Raw genomic sequence first — 20,501 nt, 5'->3', positions numbered from 1 at the left:
GAGTAGGAATATTAGAGCAGGACTCTGAAAAAATGTTTTCGCTACTGGAATTTAAAATTTTATTTATTTAAAGCAAGATTGTTTAGTTCTGTTTAGAGCTCTGCCTTGTACTTAAGGGTTTTAAGTTTTGGGAGGTGCTATCTGAACACTGTTTCACTGTACATATACATAGAAGAAAAAGCTAATAATAATAATAATTATTAATACCAATAATAATTACTAGTCCTTCATAGACTTTGAGTTACTCCTGAAAAGGAGGAAAATAATTTTTTTTTTGTTGTCCAGGCAAACTGGCAGACAAAGGCACTACAGTGTGGCCACTGAAGTAGAGTGACTACAGCCCAAATGTTCTTTAGCTATTTCCAAGATTTATTGCTGTTTCGCTATTTTAAACCTCACAAAACACAAAAAGAAGTATGAAGTAAGTTATCTTGCTTCATAAGAAGTATGATAACTTACAGGCCAAGTTATTTTATCTTTGCAGGAAGATTGGTTTCAAAGTTATCATAACTTTTGTCCTTTTCATGTGCCTGTTGTTGGCTCTTGCTAATGCTGGTTTCTCTTGGCAGAATTTAATGTTGGTCAGTATCGTCGAGATTTGGTGAAAAAGTATAAATCCTTTGAATTCTTCCTGCCTGACAATGAAGAAGGCTTGAAAATCAGGAAGTAAGTTTTGATTGTGCTTGGAACACCATGCTAATCATATTAAAAATATATCCTGTGTTATTTCTCTTAGAGATTGCGTGAAGTTGCATTTTTGTATGATCAAGACCCTTAGGGAGACTGCAGGAAAAGACATTCTAGAGAAGATGGAATAGTGATTTCTTTAGGCTCATTAAAAATTGGGGGTCTTTTTTTCTTGGTTGTTTCATCTGAAGCATCAGATATGGAGAGAAGTCCTTCTTGATTCCTTTTCATTAGGATGTGACTACTGTTACTCCTGTAGATACTCTAGAATATTTTCACTCAAAAACTATTTTAACAGATAGTTATAACTTTTTCTACCTTCTTGTAAAGTACCAGCTAATAAATGTGACTCTTTCTGCTGCATAATTCCTAAAATCCCATTTTAGAGCTTTTGTTTGCTTCATAAAGGAAAAAAAACACATAACTGCTTTTCTTTTTGGTTTGTATAATGAAATTGTTCATCTGTAGCACTTTGAATGTATTCATCATTATCTGTTTAAATGAGTGAGAATCAAATGTGATAATTTTCTCCCTGAAATTGTGGTTTTGGCCACCATGCAGGTGCCTCATTCAGTCCATCAATGCACAGCCTCAAAAATTGCCATGTTTTGCTAATGCTGTGCAAAGCAAGGAGGGAACCAGAGTTCTGTGTCCAGATGAAGCAGCTGAGTCCCTGCTCTTGCCTGGAAAGAGGCTGTGCTTTAATGTGGGGACAGACCTTGAGAAGAAAGGGTGGATGATGAGAAAGGGCAGAGCAAGAGAGATCTGCTTCTTTCCTAGAGGAGACCAAACAACAAGGCCTTTAGATTTTCTTGGACATTCACTGTGCTTTTTAATGTGTTCAGGAAAGCACTTAGAGTGTGCAGTGTGAAATGAGAAGGAAATGAGAAATTTGAGGTGGATGGAAATCATATTTATTCAGGCTACTTAAAGTATGGGCTGTCTTATTCTTAATTCAGCTTCAGACATCAAAAATATCTGGACTTTCTTTTGTGGCTGTCCATTGTCTTGTCTCTCCTCTCTCTTCCCTTTCTCCCTCTCAGCAGCACTGAGTGTTGCTAAAGCCAAAGGAATCCTTGGGAATAAAGAGCAGTTATAAGGTGCATTAGCTTTGCAAGCCACTACCTTATGCTTACAGGTAGAGCCAAACCTTTTAATGTGCCTCTGTGCTACCTATTAGGCTAAGTGGTGAGGGATGTAGCATGAAATGGGCTGTGTGAAATAATCTGCCTGGTTAGCAATGAGTAAAGAGGGTTTGTATTTATTCAGTGAAGACCTGGGTGATGAATCTCAGGTCCTGACATCTGTTAACTGTGCTAATGTGGAAATACTGTCAGGATCCAAAAGCTTTCATTTCTCTTTCAAGATAAAACTGTGCTTCCAGAAGATGGTAAATAGAGGAATTATTTATTTCAGTCTGGAAGTCAAAATTCAGCAGAAATGTAGGGAAGGGCTGTTGGAATGGGTAGGCTTTTATGTTGGTACTGCAGAGAGGCTGTACTTACTGGGAATAAATGGGGCTTTATTCTGCTAACAAGTAAATCGTGTACAATGTCCCCCTCCAGCATTACTGATGTGTTAGGAATCATAATGGACTTTGAAGATAATGCTAATGCTGGGGACATAGGAAAGTTGCATATTCATGTATTCTTGTCCAGATTTAACACAAGTGTAAAGTATGTCAGGGTGGGGATTTTTGGTGTTTGTATCCTCAGCTGTCTCCAGTACTAATTACATGGGGTTGATGACTGCAGTGGGATGATTCTTCACCTCAGTCACTAATACTTGATGCTAACTTTGTTTTGCTCTCTGCTTTAACTGTTTTTTGGTTTTTTTTTTTTACATTAGCAGTTTTCAATAGCTCAAAAGAGAGTAAGTAGATTACTGAAAGACAGTTGTCTCTTCACTTCAACTTAGTGCCACAAGATAAAGGCCTTAAGTTGGTTCATTTTGTTTATTATTTTGCAAGTCAAATTAAGAAGCAGTTATGTATGAATAGGTAATTGGGAAAAGCATACAGTTGCAGGGATGTTTCAGTGATGTTATTTTAGATCAGTGGAAGTGTATCCTGGTCTGCAAAGTTGATGGGTGTTCTGTGTCACTGACATGTGGTGCTGTGTCAGTGACACAGAGGAGCAAGGGGACATGACCACATTTCCTTAGTGTATCTTGGCTGACCTCTGTTGGCTTTTTCCCGTGTTTGGAGGGAGGTCTTGTGTTTTTGAGATAAATTATCTTACCATTTTCAGGGCCCTTTGCTCCCAAGTGCATTAACAAAATGCCTTTATCTAGCATTTGACTGTGATTCTTTCCTTCTGAAGGCAGTGTGCCTTAGCAGCGCTGAACGACGTCCGGCAGTACCTCAGCGAAGAGAACGGGCACGTGGCTGTAAGTTTCTTGTTGGAGACACCTTCTTGAGATGCCCCTGCACTAAACACTGTGTGTCTGCTGGATTATCCACAGCTTGAGGGATAACAACAGCTGTCCAGTATACCAGCTTTCTTTTCCTTGGCAGTTAGGTCTGCCTTGCTGCTGCAGTGAAGTGAATGCTGAATTTCAGGGTGATGATGCCATGTTGAGCAACTAGCTTTGATTTGAAAGGTTAGCTGAGAAGAGGATAACACCAAGAAAAAAGTCCACCTTCCCTCCCCATCACTATAGGACATTGCTCCACAATGTACCATTAAACATATCTGCCATTTTGCTTACATGTCTATGTGATAGTTCAGTGTTCCAAGTGGAAGGTAAAGATTTGCTGAACAAAAAGTATCCTCTGTATTTCTTGGCACTTGTTACTGGCATTAGAAATGTCTGAAGAGACCAGGAGAAATTTATTATAAGTTGCTGCATACCTGAGTATTTAATAATAGAATGCAAAACATCAGTTCCTCGACTATTGACATTGCAGGTTGAGACTAATTTTTAAAACACAACTCTGGGGTTTTTATTAACTAATCAGGGAAAACCATGAACTATAAGTTCTGGTGGATACATGAGGTAAATGTTATGCTTTGGCAAACTTTATACTTTAGTAAAATACTGTGTTCAGAGTTAACTGAGTTCCTACAAAAATGGCTGCATTGGTGGTGTTATTAATGGACAGGATTTACAAGTCTTGCAGATTTTACACTTGCATTTTGAACAGCCCATTGAACTGCAGCATTGTTTTTTTGTAGCTAAGTTCACTAAAACTTGTGTGTTACTATTTTGTACTGATAATGGGCAAGGAGGAAGAGTCTCTCCTGCACTATGTGCTAGGCTTAAATTCTGATTTCCTTTTCCAAATCCATAGTTCTGCTAGAATTGCTTTCAAAATATTACTAAATTTTGTATTTAGAGAATAATATGTGTAAAGTAGTAATGTCTTTGTTTTCTTGTTCAAATAGTAGGGTAGAGGGAAGGGGAAGAGTTTCCACTGCTTTCCTTCACACCAAGGGACTTTAACAACTAACACAGTGCTTTCCAATGCTGTGCTGCTTTCTTAATTCCTTTTTCTCTCCCTTTAATTGTTCCTAGGTCTTTGATGCTACAAACACAACTCGAGAACGTAGAGAAACTATTTATAAATTTGGTGAAGAAAACGGATATAAGGTGAGTCAAAGCAAAGCAGTTCTGAGCTATTGCATGGCCAGGTAAGCCAGTGGTAGTTTCACCCTTATCTGTAAGTGCACTAGCACGACCCACATTCTTCTTGGATATTTAATCAATAATGTTTTGTGTTCCTAAGCATTGTTTGTGATTGGAAGTCATTCAGTCCTTGTTTTCCTCATCTTTAGTGTTTGTACTGTTTGGAGCTAAGCTATTTTGTGCTACAGCTTCAATTTTGTCTTCCTGGACCTGTGGTCATGAATGCAGTGTCAGAAAGAGCATTTAAAGTATTGTTCTTCATGCAGTTGAGGTCGTTGCTGCAGGAACACAAAGGGGGTCCTGTGTTAGTTCTGTACAAACCAAAAGCTCAGTGGTTTTCTGCCTTCTGGTTTTACGTTTAGCAGTTCTCCAGTCATCTTTCATTTCCTTTAAACTTAATCTCTGTAAGCCTTTGGCACAGCAGAACACAAGCCTCTCTATAAGTGAGGTTACTCCATTAGCTGGGAGGCTTCTAAAATGTTACTTCCTAAATGTTAGTTACTGTTTGTGGGGCTGGACCAGCATCCTCTGCATTTGTTTCTTCCTCTTCCATCCTAAGGTTTTTCTATGGCAAGAATTTTCCACTTCCAAGCATTGTTGGGGAAAAGAGCACAGAGCATGATGTGTCATGGAATGGGGAGCCAGGAATTTCTCATGAGAGGGTCTGGAGATGCTTTCTGACTAAATGGAGGGGAAAAAGACCTTGGCATGGAAGTGGGTGACATGCTGCTCATGTGTGTTAGTATCCAGAGGTGTTTTCATGCATCTTCCTTCTTCCTCCCTTCTGTTCCTTCTTCCTCCCATTTGGACTGAAGACTTTTTTTGTGGAGTCTGTATGTGTGGATCCAGAGGTCATTGCTGCAAATATTGTGGTGAGTAAAGGAAAGTTTGCTTTAACAGCTTGACATTGGGAGGTTTAAAGCAGCTCAGTATTTTTAGAAGTACATTATAAGAATTTCCAATAGCAAAAATCCCACTTCAGATCTCATTAATAGAAAAAAAATCTTTTTTTTTCCCCATCCATGTGAATGTTACTAGCACAGAAGTTTAATTTTCTGAGGAGTAGGTTTTTTTTTTTTAGCTTTCCATGTATTTTAATGAAGTTGCAGACAAAATTTTTTGTTGTGTTCTCCCATTCCCGCTTTCTTTAAACATCCATGAAGAATGGAAGGAAACTTAAATACTGTTCTCCTGGTTTTATTTTAAACAGCAAGTGAAGCTGGGTAGTCCTGACTATGTTGATTGTAGTAATGATGAAGCAACAGAAGACTTCATGAAAAGAATAGAGTGCTACAAGAACTCGTATGAGACCTTAGATGAAACTCTGGACAAGTAAGTGATGGAGCAACACTGTTATTACAGCCAGTGTTTATTTCTGTAAGGATTGGGGCATCCTGTATTGGGGATTAGGGCTTCAAAGTCATTATTTTAGTGGCTTGATCTCTCTCTCTCCTTTGGCAAATTAGAGAGAGGTGACTCTGGGGGTGTAGCATGGACACTTCCTTGTTTGAGGAAAATTGGCTAGTGAGTCTAGTCTGGGACAATATTCTTCTTGATTTTCCCACTTGGAGAATGGTATTTATTCTTCTGGGATAGAACCAGCATTTAGCAATTATTCCAGATTTTCTACAGTGGTTGGGTGGTACTTGTTTTTTTGGTACATAGAGGAGACATGAGTGATTTGTAAGCATAACTTAATTGTTTGGCGTAGTTAAGGTTAATTATGAGCACATCAGTTTTAAAAATGTGACTTCTGAATAAATTCCTTTGTGCTTGCAAAATTATCCTGCAGATGCAGGCCTCTGAGAAACTGTCTTGGCTACATTATTTATCCTCACCCCAAAACATTCTTCTGGTTTTTATTAACTTTGAACTCTTGAGAATAAGGTAGGGATGAATCATGTGTGCTACAGCCCAGGATTTCAGAGTAGGGTTTGGAGTTGCAGCCTTACCAGGTGCTCCTGGTTTGTTCCAGGCCAGAGCTGCAGAGAAGGCTGAGCTGCATTTTAATGTAATTGAGCGTGAACAGTGTGAAGCCGGTTCAATCGGCTCAGTTCATGCATGTAATTCCCATGATGGACCTAATGGCTCTGCCTGGCTGGAATAGTAATCATTAACTCCAAGGAACACGGGCAGGAATGAGGGTGCTGATGCCTGTTTCTCACTACCTCTGTTTGGTTTTATTATCAGTTTTCTTGTTTTATTGTAGTGTGGTGTCTCAAACACATAGCTGGAAACCAATAGTGGTTATTTTCATCTTACATCTTTCCTTGTGTGAATGAGAAGCTGATCTAGATTTATAGCTCAGATGGTAAAGGATAAGCAGTGAAAATTGAAATTGTAAGCTGTCTGATGCTGAGAGAAGGTAGTGGTGGGGTAGATTACAGTACAGTTAACAAAGGGTTGCTCACAGTGCAGTTGAGAAAATGTCTTGCTTCAGACTGCTCCTAGGCTCTTCTGGTGCCCTACTTTTTCTGGAGGGATTAAATGAGATGGGTAATTAGTGACCATTCCTTTTGGCCCCTGGGTGCAATCAGACAAACACTTGGTGATGGAAAGTGTTTGTAACCTGGGAAAAAAAAAACCAAATGGTATTGTAAAATAGCTGTGTATCTTATTCAGCTATGGTAACTTAAGTGACTCCACTGAATCTCCCTTTCAGTGTATGGGCTGTATTTTTCCAAGAGTAGGATGTAGATTTGGATGAAGTGCAAGTAAAGGAGGCAGAAAGGAAAGTGATGTGAGCAGCTCCACGTGAAAGGAATAGAGTTCATCCTGTACCTTTGGAGCACTGTGTTATTTCTTAGGACTAATGCATATTCTGTGGCTAATTGAGGATGTTTAAATTTCTTTGGCTTGTTGCCCCTTTGTTTTATAAGGACAGAGGGTGGACAGAGAGGGTGGAAAGATTGTGGTATGTACTAATAGCAACAATGTGGAACCTTACTTTTTTTTTTTTAACTTGCTCATGAAAGGGATCTTTCTTACATTAAAATCATGGATGTCGGAAGGAGTTACCTGGTGAACAGAGTGATGGATCACATCCAGAGCCGGATTGTCTACTACCTCATGAATATCCATGTGACTCCTCGGTCCATCTACCTCTGCCGCCACGGAGAGAGCGAGCTCAACCTGAAGGGGAGGATAGGAGGCGATCCCGGGCTGTCTGTCAGGGGGAAGGAAGTACGTACCTCCAGCCAGGTGGAACTCTGCTCTTTGTGCTGGGCACTTGCAGCTTTCCTCCTCTGCAGCCTTTCCCTCTTAATGAGTTTAAAGGACTTCTTTAGTTGTGTGTTCGGGTAGTGGAAACAGGACGGGCACTTTGCACGTTGTGGTTTGTACTCTTACATCTGTTTGCCTTTCTGTTGGCTGAAATTCCTTTTTAGCCCACACCACAAATCAGTTGGCAAGAGTGCTTTATTTTTTAACTATATTTTTGTGGAATCCTGACTTGTTGGGTAATTGGGAAAGTGTACACAATTTAAAGCTGAAAGGAAAGCTAGGAAATGCTGAAAATACAAATATTTTTCTTGTACTTCTTTCTCCTGTCCCTCTTGGCTAATGGAGTAGGTTGTATTTCTTAGCAAAAACTTTGACAGTCTTTTGGAAAAGCTACAGTGAGCTTACAGAGGCTGGTACCCGTGTATTCTAAAGTGAAAGCCATGTGTTGGCTCTGAGCCTTCACCCAGTGTCGCTTGGTTTTTCTTCCAGTTTGCCAAAAGCTTGGCACAGTTTATTAATGAGCAAAATATCAAAGATCTGAAAGTTTGGACCAGCCAGATGAAAAGGACAATTCAGACTGCTGAAGCCTTGGGAGTGCCTTATGAACAGTGGAAGGTTTTGAATGAGATTGATGCAGTAAGTTCTTCTCTTTTAAATGCCTAATAAGTTGCTTTGATTGTTAGGGGTGAAAGAGAGGACTTAGTTTTTTAATAATATGTCTTTTATGGGGTAGAAAGTCATTGAAGCTGCTTCTAGAGGCTGGAAATAATTGTCGTTACTTAACAAACATTAAACAAGGCTAAATAAACATTTAATTGAATTTTTCCATTGTTAATTTGTTCTTTTCTTGACATTCCCAGTAAAACATTCCTCTGTAGAAGCAGTGATGTTATGAAGCTTTGGTTAGTTTGGCTTGGAAAGAAGTGTGTGGTGGGGGAGTTTTGCTAGCTGGCAATTCCCAGCTGCAGCTGTAAGATATAATAAGAGGTGCAATAGATAAGACATGGCCTTGCTTTGTCCATAGATGTAACTTCACCTGTACAGGGAGGTAATGATTCCTACTAACCACCTCTGAGACAAGCTGAGTGCCCTGTTTATCATGTGTGACAATTTTAAATGTCAGAGTAGCAAAATAAAACTGTTAAAGGTTAGTTGTATATGGTTTTGTTTAAGAGTGATATCTGCTTTTTGCATTACTGGGAATACATGTTTTTTAATTGTTTTCATTACCGACAGGGAGTGTGTGAAGAAATGACATACGAAGAAATACAGGAAAATTATCCTCTTGAATTTGCACTGAGAGACCAAGACAAATACAGATACAGATACCCTAAAGGAGAGGTATGCTATTTTTAATCTCTCAAGTTGAAGTGCTTCCTTGTCTTCTTGCATACATCCATGCTGGCTTTAGGAAGGAAAAATAAATTTTTAAATTAATGAAAAGGTTGTTCCTTTCTCTGTGGAAAAGCACATAGGATCTTGCAAAGATTGAGCCCAGACCACTTATCTGTACTGGTCCTGCAGTGATAAAGCAGGAGGAATTATTGCAGGGCTTCAGCTGTTGCATATGCAAACATGCTGCTAAGATGCCTGTTTATATTCATCCCTGCTCTTGGTGGTGGCTGTTTTGCAGGCAGCTCTGACTGTGATGCTGGGGAAATCTCCAGCCATGTTATTAAACTCCTTTTCTCTGGGAAAATTTGCTGATGTTTTTTCTAAAGCAGCCCTAGTGCAGTGCAGTGCTGGCCAGATGGTCACAGGGCCATTGCTGAGGGTCTGGGAAGAGGGGTTGGCCCAGCAACTCGTGCTTGAGCTGTGAGGGAGCAGAGCTCTGCCTTCTTCCTCAAGAGCAAACACTGTGACAAGAGCAATGTCCCTGGCAGTGTGACCCGGGTCCTGCTAATGAGGCAGTCATTAAGCTGCAAGTTCTCCTCATGCATTTGAACAAGGAGTGTTTGTTTTTCGAACCAGTGCAGTCCTGGGGATGGTGACTGGCATGTCAAACTCCCTCAGTGCCTTGTGGGGATGAGTTGGTCTCATTTATCCAAGACAGTTTTGTGTCTGGTAATAGTGTCAGGGGTGCACAGCTCTTGGGGGACTGGGGGCATTCTGTTGTCCAGGGCTCAGTCAGCAGTGCCACTTGGTCCTTCTTGGGGACCAAGGTGAAGGTTTTCTGCTGTGCTTGGTCCCTGCCCTGCTGGGCAGTGTGCTGAGCTCTCCACGTGTGGTACATGACACAGTTTGGAAGTACCTGGCACATTTTGGAAGCAGAGTCTTTACCATGCATGTGAAATTGAGCTCAGTTGTGCCCATGCAGGAGTCCTGCTGCTCCCCTGCAGCAGCAATTCCCTGTGCACAATGAGGCAGGACAGGTCACCAGCAAGTCCTTCTGCTGGCTCTTGGTGGGATGGTGGCTGCTGTCACCAGGCCAGTCCAACATGCCCATAGCTTGTTTTGAAAGGGCAGCCTGAACAAGTCAGGCTTTGTGAACTCCTTGCATGCTGATTGTTGGCTGAGCTTCCTAGATTTGGGTTTGGAGAAGAGATGCTTTCGAAGATGAGCTATGGAAAATAACGTGCAAGACTCCTATTTGCAGATGTGAATTAAATCCTAGGGATTTTGTGGAAATTCTTGATCAAAGTGGCTAATTTAATAAAGCTTTTCCATGAGGGAGATTTGTTTTGTTATGTGTATAATAAAATGTGTTATGTATGTGCTTAGGTCTGAACTGTGTTCTTAGTTGAATGACAATTATTACTGCAGTATTTGTCTGTGCATAAATAATATTTAGACGATGACTAATATGAAAGTAAGATCCCCTCTGTATACATATACTTGTTCAAAGAGTTTTCCCTTTTTAATGTGCTTCTCCTCCCCACCCAGTCCTATGAAGATCTTGTTCAAAGGCTGGAGCCAGTAATTATGGAACTCGAAAGGCAGGAAAATGTGCTTGTCATTTGTCACCAAGCTGTCATGCGCTGTTTGCTCGCATATTTCCTTGACAAGCCCGCAGGTAAGTCTTCCATGATATGTTACAGTCTGTTTTTTTGAAAGTTTACTGCTTAAGGTTTCAAACAGTAAATTCTAACAATTTGCTGTATCATCAGAGTCTGGTTTTGCTAGGCAAGTACCCAAGTGTATTTTTTTTGCATTTGACCCCCACATGAAACTCGGTAGTTGATGTTACTGAGCTGCTCCTCACCTGAAATACTGTGATAGTTGTTTTTACCTCTGATTAGCATCTCTGTTGCATGCTAGGAAAAGAGATATCCTGTTAGGTAAAAAGTCATTCAAATAGTTGACCTGAAACATAGCAGAAAAGTCAGTTGTAACCTGTATTTCATGTGTAATTTGTGGTTTGATTTTTCAGAACAACTGCCCTACCTGAAGTGCCCACTGCATACCGTCTTAAAGCTAACCCCCGTGGCTTATGGTAGGTGCAATTCTGTATATTTATTATACAATTTTGGCTATACTGTCTCTGTCATCAGGAAAGGTGGTGGAGTGTTTAAAACACTCTTTATGTTGCTTTAAAGTAGTCAGGTTTGACATTTCATGTATGCCTGCAGAGCTTTGCTGGAATAATTGAATCCTCTGGATTACCCTGGCTTTGCCTTGTGCCAGGAAACACATGTGTGCTGAAGGCCTGAAACCACCAGTGGCTGTAACTGCTGCAGGGGACATTTTTGTGCTCAGTTCATACTCTGTTTCACTAATTCTTCTGGCAAACCCATGCATTTACACGTCTGCTACAGCAAGATCTGAGGTTTTTTTGATGTATTGGAAGGCATTGCTTTTCAGAAGACAAATTTGCATTTGTGTAGGTTTATCATCTTGCCAAATGTGTTCCCGTAGCCTTAAATAAATTTGTTCTCTTTTCCTGAACTTTTTTTTCCATGGACTATGAGAGTAGGCCAGGAACTCACCTTGTTTGTTGGTGCTGGCATTTGTTTGTCAGCAGCTGTTCTGGTGCTTGGCTCAGGTGCTTTCCCTGGGCTCTGTGGGCAGTGTGGGCTGAGGGTGCCCTGCTTGGGCTTTAGGCTGATTGCTGAAGGAGTTTTGTGTGTGTTCCCACCTTAGCTTAGTGTGTGCCTTCATTTTTGTTCAGTTATGGCTGGGTCGTATCTGCTGATAGCCCTCTTCAGAAGATCATCTCAGGCAGAAAATTATCTGCATGGCTTATTAGGAAAAATGTATTGCCCAAAAATGTTGGCTCAGTCATTAATTGGAAGCTGTCTTTGTCTTATCAGCTCTGAAAAATAGCGGTCCAGGTCTGTCCTTTGTTTTTTGTTAAGTTCCAAATGAAGTTGAAACAAAGAATATTGTGAAACAAAGTAGCTGCTGCACTGGGAAATCTGTGTGAGATTTTTGTAATTTGGTTGAGTTTCCTCTTGCAGGAAGGAAAGCCTGTGCTGTGGTGACATCTGGTGCTCCCAGCCTTGCATGACAAGCTGGGGTTTTGAAAATAGATTCACTGCAGTTAAAACTTGGGCTTTTTAAAACTAGATTCTTCTGACCTGCTAGTCTATGCCTGTTTTCCACAGCAAGGCTTTGTTTTGGGGTACTCTTTGGATTTTTGGGTGAAAAAAATCTCTGGTGATTTTTGTTTTGTTGTTGCTTTTTCATTCTTCTTTGTGGGGGGGTGGGAAGTTGGGTGACTGTTCATAAATTTTAAGAGGGTGTGGATGTTTGCAGTGTTTGCTCACGCAGGAAGGAAACAAAGTGGTACAAAATGCTGTCCTTGCCCTTCTGACTAGAGGGAAAGAAATGCCATTGTCCTTTTTTAAGGTGTTTGCTATGTATGTCTGACAAGCACATTTCAGGCAACCTGTTCTGTGGAATTCAGCCATCTGGAAACACGAGGGCTGTGTAAATGATTGATGCAGTGCTGATCGATGGCACTGATGTGTCACTTGGCTCCAGGCAGGATGCAGCATCAGAGCTGGTGTGTTGGATACCTCCCAGCTAAGCCTGTTCTGGGGAAATGCCTCTCCTGGGGCTTTGACCTTCCTGGTGTTGGAGGGGAGCATCATTGCCACTGTAAGAGTCTGATCTGCAGTGGAGGAACATCTGTTACAGCCTGACAGCTGGATCAGGGTGGGTGAGACCTTTACCCAGTAGTCCAGGGCAGTGGTGGTCTATGGAAAGAGAAAGTGCAGCTTGCTGTAGGTACGAACTTGCTCATCAGTAATTAAAACTGAGCTGGGAGTATGCAGGTGGTAATTGCTGTGGAGCAAGGCATGTCCTTTTGTTTTGTTTTTAAAGCTTTCCACACGATGCTCTCTTTGGATCTTAAACTCCACTTGTGACAAGGACTGAGAGGGCTCTGAAGTGTCTGCTGTGTAACAGTCCTGGGGAATGGCCAGCAGCAGGGCTCAGAGCTTGTCTTGGCTTGGTCTCCGGGGTCACAGTGGATCTGTGGACAGAAGGATGAGTAAAGATCCTGCTCCAGTGGGAGATGATGTGCTTTTCCTCCTTAAAATCTGTTTTATGGTTCACTGTTTCTGAGTTCTGGCCTTCCCGCAGTGTTTGCTCACAGTTTTCCTGACAAATGGGCTTTAAAAGGACAGGCTTCCCAAAGGGAAGGCAAATACTGGCCTTACTAATTTCTTATTATTTTTTTAAAGTGCTGTGGCTTTCTAAGGAAATCCCCTTTTTTCTGTCATGTAGCAACTTGATGGAGTGTGGTGCAACTTTAGGGAATAAATGAGGATAAAAATCTGGAAAGCTGCTTGTGATAGAGGATAGACTCTGGTGTGTCAGAGGAAGTGACAATTAATGATGTTCTGTAGAGTAGTGGTAGCTTATAAAAGTCACATTTGTCCGAGATAAGCCAGGATTTGACAATCAGAGATTGTTTGAAGTGCTGTGGCCATGGTGGATGGAGTAATTATATAATTCTCTTAAGTAGATCAGTTTATACTACCTTATTATTTATACTACCTAGTTGTTTCTTCTCACTGCTTTAATTTTTCTTGCCTTACTGGCGTTTTGAATTTCTGAATGTAAAGCAGAAGTTCCTTTTCAGGAGTCAGCTTTGAAGTTCTGTTAGCTTGGGGTTAAAACCATTTTGCACATATAGAGGGATGGAGGTTGCTGACAACACACTGTACCTTGTAGTTGTTTTTATGTTTAAGGAATGAGAGCAGCATGTATCTTCTTAGAATTTTACTGTAGTACAAAAGTCCTGGATGTTTAAAACACAGAAAGTTACAAATACAAACATTCTGATTGAATGTTCATGTATGTTTAAAAAAAAACATACATTTTTTTTTCCAAGAAAATAATGATAAAGCTAGGCTGAGGAGATTGATTATCAGATTGACAATAAGATTTATCCAGGGGGAACAAATTAATTTCCGTAGCTTTAGCTCCTCAGAATTCAGGAAATGCTGGTATAAATCAGAAGGGGAAAGTGATTAACCTTCACCATCTCAAAATTAGATTGTATCTTTATTATAAATTCACTTTCAAAGCAGATGTGTCTAAAAATGTGTTTTCTATCAACAGGATGTAAAGTAGAATCTATATTTCTGAATGTTGAAGCTGTAAACACACACAGAGATAAACCTGAGGTAAGACTATTTCTCAAATTGGAGAACTTGATGTAATGTACATTCTGAGCTGATTTCCATTGTCCTTGTGGCTAGAATCGATAGCTCAGCTGAGTGTATTTTATTTTACCTATTTTATTACATTTTACATATATTTTACATACTTTGCTACTGGTTTACTGTGAGGGGGGAGCAAATCTCTCATTGTCTGAATTTATCTTATATGTGAGTTCTAGTGGAATGGTTTATCTTTGAGAAATGAGAATTTGAAGATGTGGTGTCAGGCTAAAAACTGTATAAAGTTCTGCCAGGCTTTGTCCCTCAGCAGAAGTAGGTGTAGCCCACAGTTGTGTTATGAATGCCACACCTATTCTGGGGAGAGAAATCAATCAGCTTTTTCATCCCTGCTGTCATTGCTGTATGAAAAAGAGGAATTGATGATGTCACCTGTGTTTTAAGCCAAAGCTGGAGAGGAAGACTAGATCTCGGGAAACAGCAGGACACCCGGGGGAAGGAAATTGAGCGTGTTTGTGACATGTAAGTGCAGAGAAGATGTCAGCCCATGGCAGCTCTGTGCCCTGCCTGCGTCAGGCTCTCTGTGCTCCTCAGTGTCCACCTGAGCTCAGGCTCACTCTGCTGCTTGTGCCAAGCTCTTCCTTTGCTTTAGCATCCAAGTTGTGTGAAATGTGTCATGGTTAAAGCTCTCTGGTTCCCTTGCAGATCCTCAGGCTCGTGCCACCAGGCATGGCACTGATTCCCTGCTGAGGTTAGGAGCAGTGCTTGCTGTTGACTTGGAAGTCAGTTTGATAACATGAGAAAAAAGGACTGTGTTTGGTGGTTTTCAGAGCAACAGTTCATAGTGAAAAAGAATATAGTGAGAAATGAGGTTTTATCTGTGTGTTCCACAAGGCACAGGACATGAAGTGCCTTTTGTAACCGAGGGTTCACTTTTGTACAGAATTCATGCTGGAATTCTTTGCTGAATTCTTCTGCAAAGAAGCTTTGTTTCATTGACCTGGGTATTCCAAGTTCTGAAAATACTGACTTTTGGACATTATCTCTTCAACAACTGCACTGCATTATCTCTTTTCTCCTCCTTTTCCTGCTTTGTCATTCTGCTTTGCTGTTTTGTATCTTAGTTTGATTTATCATGTTTAGGAAATCAAGTCTGTGTTTTCACAGTCCATAAAGCTGGAGAAGCATATTGAAAAATCCATGAGGGTATCTTAGAGTAGTAGGCTGTGTTAAATAAGGTAGATGAACATCTTTAGCTCGGCAGATCAAAATATTGGTGCTGAATTTACAGCTTGCTAAAATGTTGCTGAAGATGCCAGTCCTCTAACTGAAGGGGTTTGTTTCAAGGAGAAAAGCTCTGCCTGAATCACCAAGTGACTTTCCACGTCTGGCAAGTGATGTGGCCATGCTGGCTCTGCTGTGGGGTGGCTCTATTCGGGTGCACATGGAGGATCAGGAAGACCCTTCCATTGCAGTGGGCTCAAAGACACAAAGACTGATTGGAACACAAATAAACTGAGTGCATGAATTTTATAAGAAGAAAAAAAGGAATATTAGCATTTTCCTAAAAACCCCTCAAATCCTCTTCTCCCTTTGCTCCAAAGGAAACCCAGGCTGGTGGATTATGGATGATGTTACACTGTTCAGGTAGTGGGTCTGAATTAAGGACCTAAGCTGGTCCTGTCTGCATTTAATTGCTGCTCAGAGGTCTGTGAACATTTCAAAAGCTTTCATTTAAATCACCTATGAAAATGTTAATTACTTCTGTAAAATTAAGTTTTCAAGTAGTCTATTGAAGTGAAAGCATTTAATTAAATACAGTGTCACACAACAGCATTGTTAAACAATGAAGCTATTGGACTGAGAATTGCCCAGTGTGCTGTTCTGTGACCCACCAGTCACTTGTAGTCTGTGCTCCAGAACAGTGCCCTCCTTTTGGCTCAGCTGAAAATGTCTATTTTCACATGGCATAAATGCAGGCAAAGCTTTGGGGTGTTTGTTTGTGGTATGTGTGAACCTCAAAGTACCATGGTGATTTGCCTGGAGCAGAATGAAACCTTGTGTTTTGTCAGCCTTGTAGTGGCTGAAGTTCTGACCTTTTCTAATGAAGGAGTCTATAGTCTTTTACAGAAAATAATTCAGGGGAGTTGCTTTACCTGTTGTTTTCTGGCCCAGAGAAGGAACCCAGAAAGTGCTGGGCACCTCTGGCTTAGTCAGTGAATGACAGAGAGGGGATTAGTCATACCACATCTCCTTTTTTATTTTGTTGAGGGAACAAAGGGGAGGGAGATGTTAGTGCAAGGTGAGCTGGCTTACCACAGTGCAGAACAAGCAGGACTAATGAATCCCATCAGCGTGAAGTTTGAAGAATTGGCAATGATTTGGCCTAAAATGGATCTTGTAAGGAACTTCAGAGCCATTTATCACGGTCTGCTCTCTTGGTAGGAGGGAGAACACCAATTGCACAGGCTTTGGGACTTGCAGGAGATGATGCCATAGCAGATATGATTCCTGTTTGGCTGCACTGGGGTCTTGTTTTCGTTCAGTTTTGAATAATTGAGTGCTGCACTGAATATCATCGTTTTTCTGCAGCCTCTGCAAAAGGAGGTGAGATCTAGTTTGTGTGATCAGCCTTGAATGGTTAAGGTGTCTGAGAACATATATTTCATTTTGTTAGAGGTGTTACATTGCCTATAATGCAGGCACATGTTAAAAGCTTTCTCTTGGCACAGAAGCACATGGCATATTCAGTGAAACAGTGAACATTGCTCAGTGAGATGTGTATGTGCTGAAGCACATGGTAAGGTGGTTTTCTGCTTGGGCCTGTAAAAGACTTCCTCCTAAACGTGACTGACTCGAGCTTTGGGTAGTGCTGTCAGCAATCGAGCTGTATTTAACTGCTCCTCAAAGGACTGTGAAAATTTCAAAAGCTTTTATTTTTGTTTACTGTAAATACATTTCTCTGCTGTCTCATTCTGGGACAGGGACTAGCTCTCAGTCTGCTGCATTCTTGGGGTGTGGGGGGCTGAAACAATCTCTGCTTCTCAATCAACCCAGCTGTGTACTTGTGAAGCGACCTGATTGGTGGTTTTTGTTGGTCTTACCTGCTGCATGATAAATATTCTCTGTATTTTTATTATTATACAGAATGTAGACATTTCCAGACCTACCGAGGAGGCTCTTGTAACAGTCCCTGCTCATCAGTGAATCCTGTGTCCTGACCAACTTTCGAACTTGGGTGCTGTTTCGTCCTGCTACTTCAAAATAAATTCAAAAACTAATCATTCCAATTGCTTTGAAATAAAAAAAAAATAGCCACACCCAAACCAAACTCATAACTCAAACCAAATGTTTGTACAGCACATGACTTGAAAAAAATTATCAAATCACAATAAAATTGTTGCACTGGCTAATTTATTGTGGATGAGTTATCAAACCTTGATCGGCTCTCAGTGGAATGCTGGTTTTGTAAATTGCTGTAATTTAAATATCCTGCAGCATTAAGCTTTATTGTAATAGCCAGCAATCATTTAGTGTTAGCTGCAGTGTATTTATGAAAGCCATGAAACACAACATCCTGTGTGAGATAAGAAGGTCAGAATTTGTTTTGCCCAGCAGAGCACCAGTATTATCTGTTTCAAGGCCCTTGGGAGTGATTGGACTGCCATGTAGTGTAAAATAACAACCCATAATTACTGTAAATCCCTAATCCCACTGATCCACAGCACTAGTGCTCTACATGTGCTAATTAAGGATGTGCTGTTGGAGCAGGTTAGCAAGTTTTCACTTAGTTCCAGGACAATTATTCAAAGAACAGGAATGTGTATAAATGTTCTTAATATACAACTTTAACAGCTGTTTTGCATTAATGAGGCTCTAGGGTTTGCCTAGAGAAGGGATTTAAAATTCCCTCTTTTCCTGCTTTGTGTGGATGTGGGTGCTGGAGCATGTACAGCTCTACCCCAGCTGCTGTGTACCCAGATTTTATGTGGGCTCCAAATAGCAGTGCTGACCATTCCAGAGCGGGGAAGCAGAGTCAGCCAGAGCATTTTGTAGCTGGGTACTGGCTCCAGCAGACACAGATCTCAAACCAACAGGGCATGAATCCCAAACTGGATGATAGGAAAGCTCCTTGCAGGAGGGAGGAGACTGCAGGCTGTGGGAGATGTGGTGCCTTGGTGCCTTTGCCACCGTGTTCCATGGGCTCCACAAGGCTGTGGGATGTGCCTGTGCCATGGAACATGTGTCATTGAGGCAAGGAAAGGCAGAAAAGCACTGAGCCTCACAACTGTCTTCTGAGGGGGACTTTAAGTAGTGAAAGTAAGCAGGACTGTGGTAAGTTTTTAGCTGTTAGGTTTCTCGGGTGGTATGTTTTTCCAAAACCAGGATTTTGGAAAAAAAAAAAGACAAGTTAAATATTTACATTTCTAAAATGGTACTGAAGTCTTCATAAGTTTGTAGCAATTGGGAATGTTTGTCATAACCAGACAACCTTCTGGCCAGGGAACCTCCTGCTGTGGTGGTGTGATCCTGGTGTGATGTAGGAGTGGTTGGTCACCTTCCATGTTTAATTGCTCCATGGTCTGGGCATGACCTTTGCTGTGAAAGGTGGCCCAGAGGAGCACCTGAGCCTGCTCTACCCCCTTGCACACAACAGTGGGTCTGGTTGCTCTTACGTGACAGCTGAGGTGACATCCTAAGGGATCACAGGGATGCTGGCCATAGCCAGGTATTGAGGAGCCACATGGAGACAGCTTGGAGTGCTGTCACCTCAGGCCACAGCTCAGGAAACACCATCCAAATGAAATTAAATGCATTGTATTTCTTATGGAGCCCAAACCTGTGCTGGCATCTGCTGCGGAAAAACTGAGTTTTGCTGCTTGAAAAAGGATGGTTTGGGTTGTCAGAGAAAATTGAGGGGGAGGATGACAGGAGCAGAAGCTTGGCCAGAGAGGAAAGCAAAGTTTGCCTGGTCTGTGGCTGGTGGAGGTTGCAGAGGGAAGGGAAGCAGCAGGAGCAGCCAGGACCCTCCATTTCTGCCAGCTGCTGCCAGCCACATTTCCTGGAGCTATGTCTGCATGTTGTACTTTGCTGAGCACAGCACTCACTGTGCTGATGAGTGCCACAGAGTGAAGTGGATATTTAAAAGCAGACTGCTCTAAGGGGTCTCCTCTTACAGCAGGATTGCTTAGCAGCCCGTGCTCTGTCAGTAAAAGGAAGGCCTGATTCCGGATGGGAGGCTTGCTGAGGTGAAGCTGGCTGATAGAGTGCTGGATGTTTATATTGTGCTGTTTATTTCTATATTGATGGCTGTGCTGGCCCTTTTCACCAGAGGTTCCTCCTTTTGCTTGCAGGAGCCTTTCTGCAAGTTCTTCCCATTCTGCTGTGAGATCACATGTAGCTGAGTCAAAGCAAAGCTGAAAACAAGGCCTGTCCTGTTGGAGACCCACAGCACTTTGCTGGGGGAGGCTCTGTCCTGTAGGACAAAAATGTCCAAAGGCCAGGGCATAATGAGAACAGCAAGAGGGTATAGGAGGGTATTTGAGTTAATCTGTGTACTTTCAGTCTTTCCAGGAAGGACTGGGTGAGATGGACTCTTGTGCAAGGCAGGGTCAGACTGCTCCTGCCTGGGGGAGCAGGCTCTGCAAACAGCCAGCTCCTGCTGGGGCTGGCCAGGGAAGAGGGTGAATGGCTGCGTAGAAACAGTATTTGGGACAGGTGTGTGGTTTTTATTCCTTCTCCTGTGTTTTCTGGGCTCTCCAGACAGTGTTGCTGCTGGTGTGGGGCTGTTCTCAGCATGGTCACTTGTCCAGGTGTGCTTTGGTGCCAGGCAGTTGCAGGGACACCTTCTGATCCCAAAAGTAAGGCTGAAACCTCTGTCCCCTTTCTAAGCAGCAGCACTGTCCTTGTTGCATGGCTTTTCTCTCACAGTGCCCATGGCTGCTCTGAAAGTGGGTACAATCTCAGTTGCCATCATCTCATCTAATGGGATTCCTAAGAGTAGGAATCCACTTACAGTTAATGAGGATATTGGTTCCTTTCTAAGCCCCTGTTCATCTGTGCTCTCTCTGCTGGCTGTTGTGTTTGTTTAATAAATCCTTGGGGGTGTTTATCAGGGTTTATCCCAGTTTTCTTCCTTCAGTGTGTCAGTTCAGCACACTCTGCTTCCACAGGCTGTATTTACTCAAATGCAAGCTTTTTTTTTTGCTTTCAGCTTTCTTGCTTGCTTGTCAATATTCCCTTTGGGTCTGTCTTAGTTGTTAGAATGCTGCTTTTATCCAATTCTCTCATTCACTGAAATAAGCTGTATCTTCTGCTTTGCCTTAATCACCTCATTTCCTTTTAGCTTCATGTTTGAGCTGTCTACCTCTTGCTGCTTGTGGACTAATTTCCAGT

At 41.7% G+C, this 20,501-nt stretch overlaps 1 protein-coding gene across 12 annotated transcripts in view; it reads left to right on the top strand.

Moving 5' to 3' along the window:
* Positions 1–20,501, top strand: part of LOC110469914 (6-phosphofructo-2-kinase/fructose-2,6-bisphosphatase 4) — a 51,343-nt gene that overhangs the window by 26,480 nt on the left and 4,362 nt on the right. For 4 of the 12 annotated variants that reach the window (XM_085590680.1, XM_085590682.1, XM_021529132.3 and 1 more), the window contains exons 3-13: positions 570–666; positions 3,009–3,075; positions 4,204–4,278; positions 5,130–5,186; positions 5,525–5,646; positions 7,290–7,497; positions 8,026–8,172; positions 8,773–8,877; positions 10,420–10,549; positions 10,907–10,969; positions 14,047–14,111. In XM_085590680.1, coding sequence (XP_085446806.1) covers positions 570–666; positions 3,009–3,075; positions 4,204–4,278; positions 5,130–5,186; positions 5,525–5,646; positions 7,290–7,497; positions 8,026–8,172; positions 8,773–8,877; positions 10,420–10,549; positions 10,907–10,969; positions 14,047–14,111 — 1,136 coding nt within the window. Of the gene's footprint in view, positions 1–569; positions 667–3,008; positions 3,076–4,203; positions 4,279–5,129; positions 5,187–5,524; positions 5,647–7,289; positions 7,498–8,025; positions 8,173–8,772; positions 8,878–10,419; positions 10,550–10,906; positions 10,970–14,046; positions 14,112–14,549; positions 14,628–17,252; positions 17,519–20,501 lie in introns of those variants that run through there. The other 8 variants (XM_085590675.1, XM_085590672.1, XM_085590676.1 and 5 more) reach the window with 4 other exon arrangements.

The sequence above is a fragment of the Lonchura striata genome, chromosome 12, assembly GCF_050655825.1.
Source record: "Lonchura striata isolate lonStrDom1 chromosome 12, ASM5065582v1, whole genome shotgun sequence".
Lineage (NCBI taxonomy): Eukaryota > Metazoa > Chordata > Aves > Passeriformes > Estrildidae > Lonchura > Lonchura striata.
Note: the sequence above shows the minus strand (reverse complement) of the source record. Positions and strands in the feature narration are given on the sequence as shown.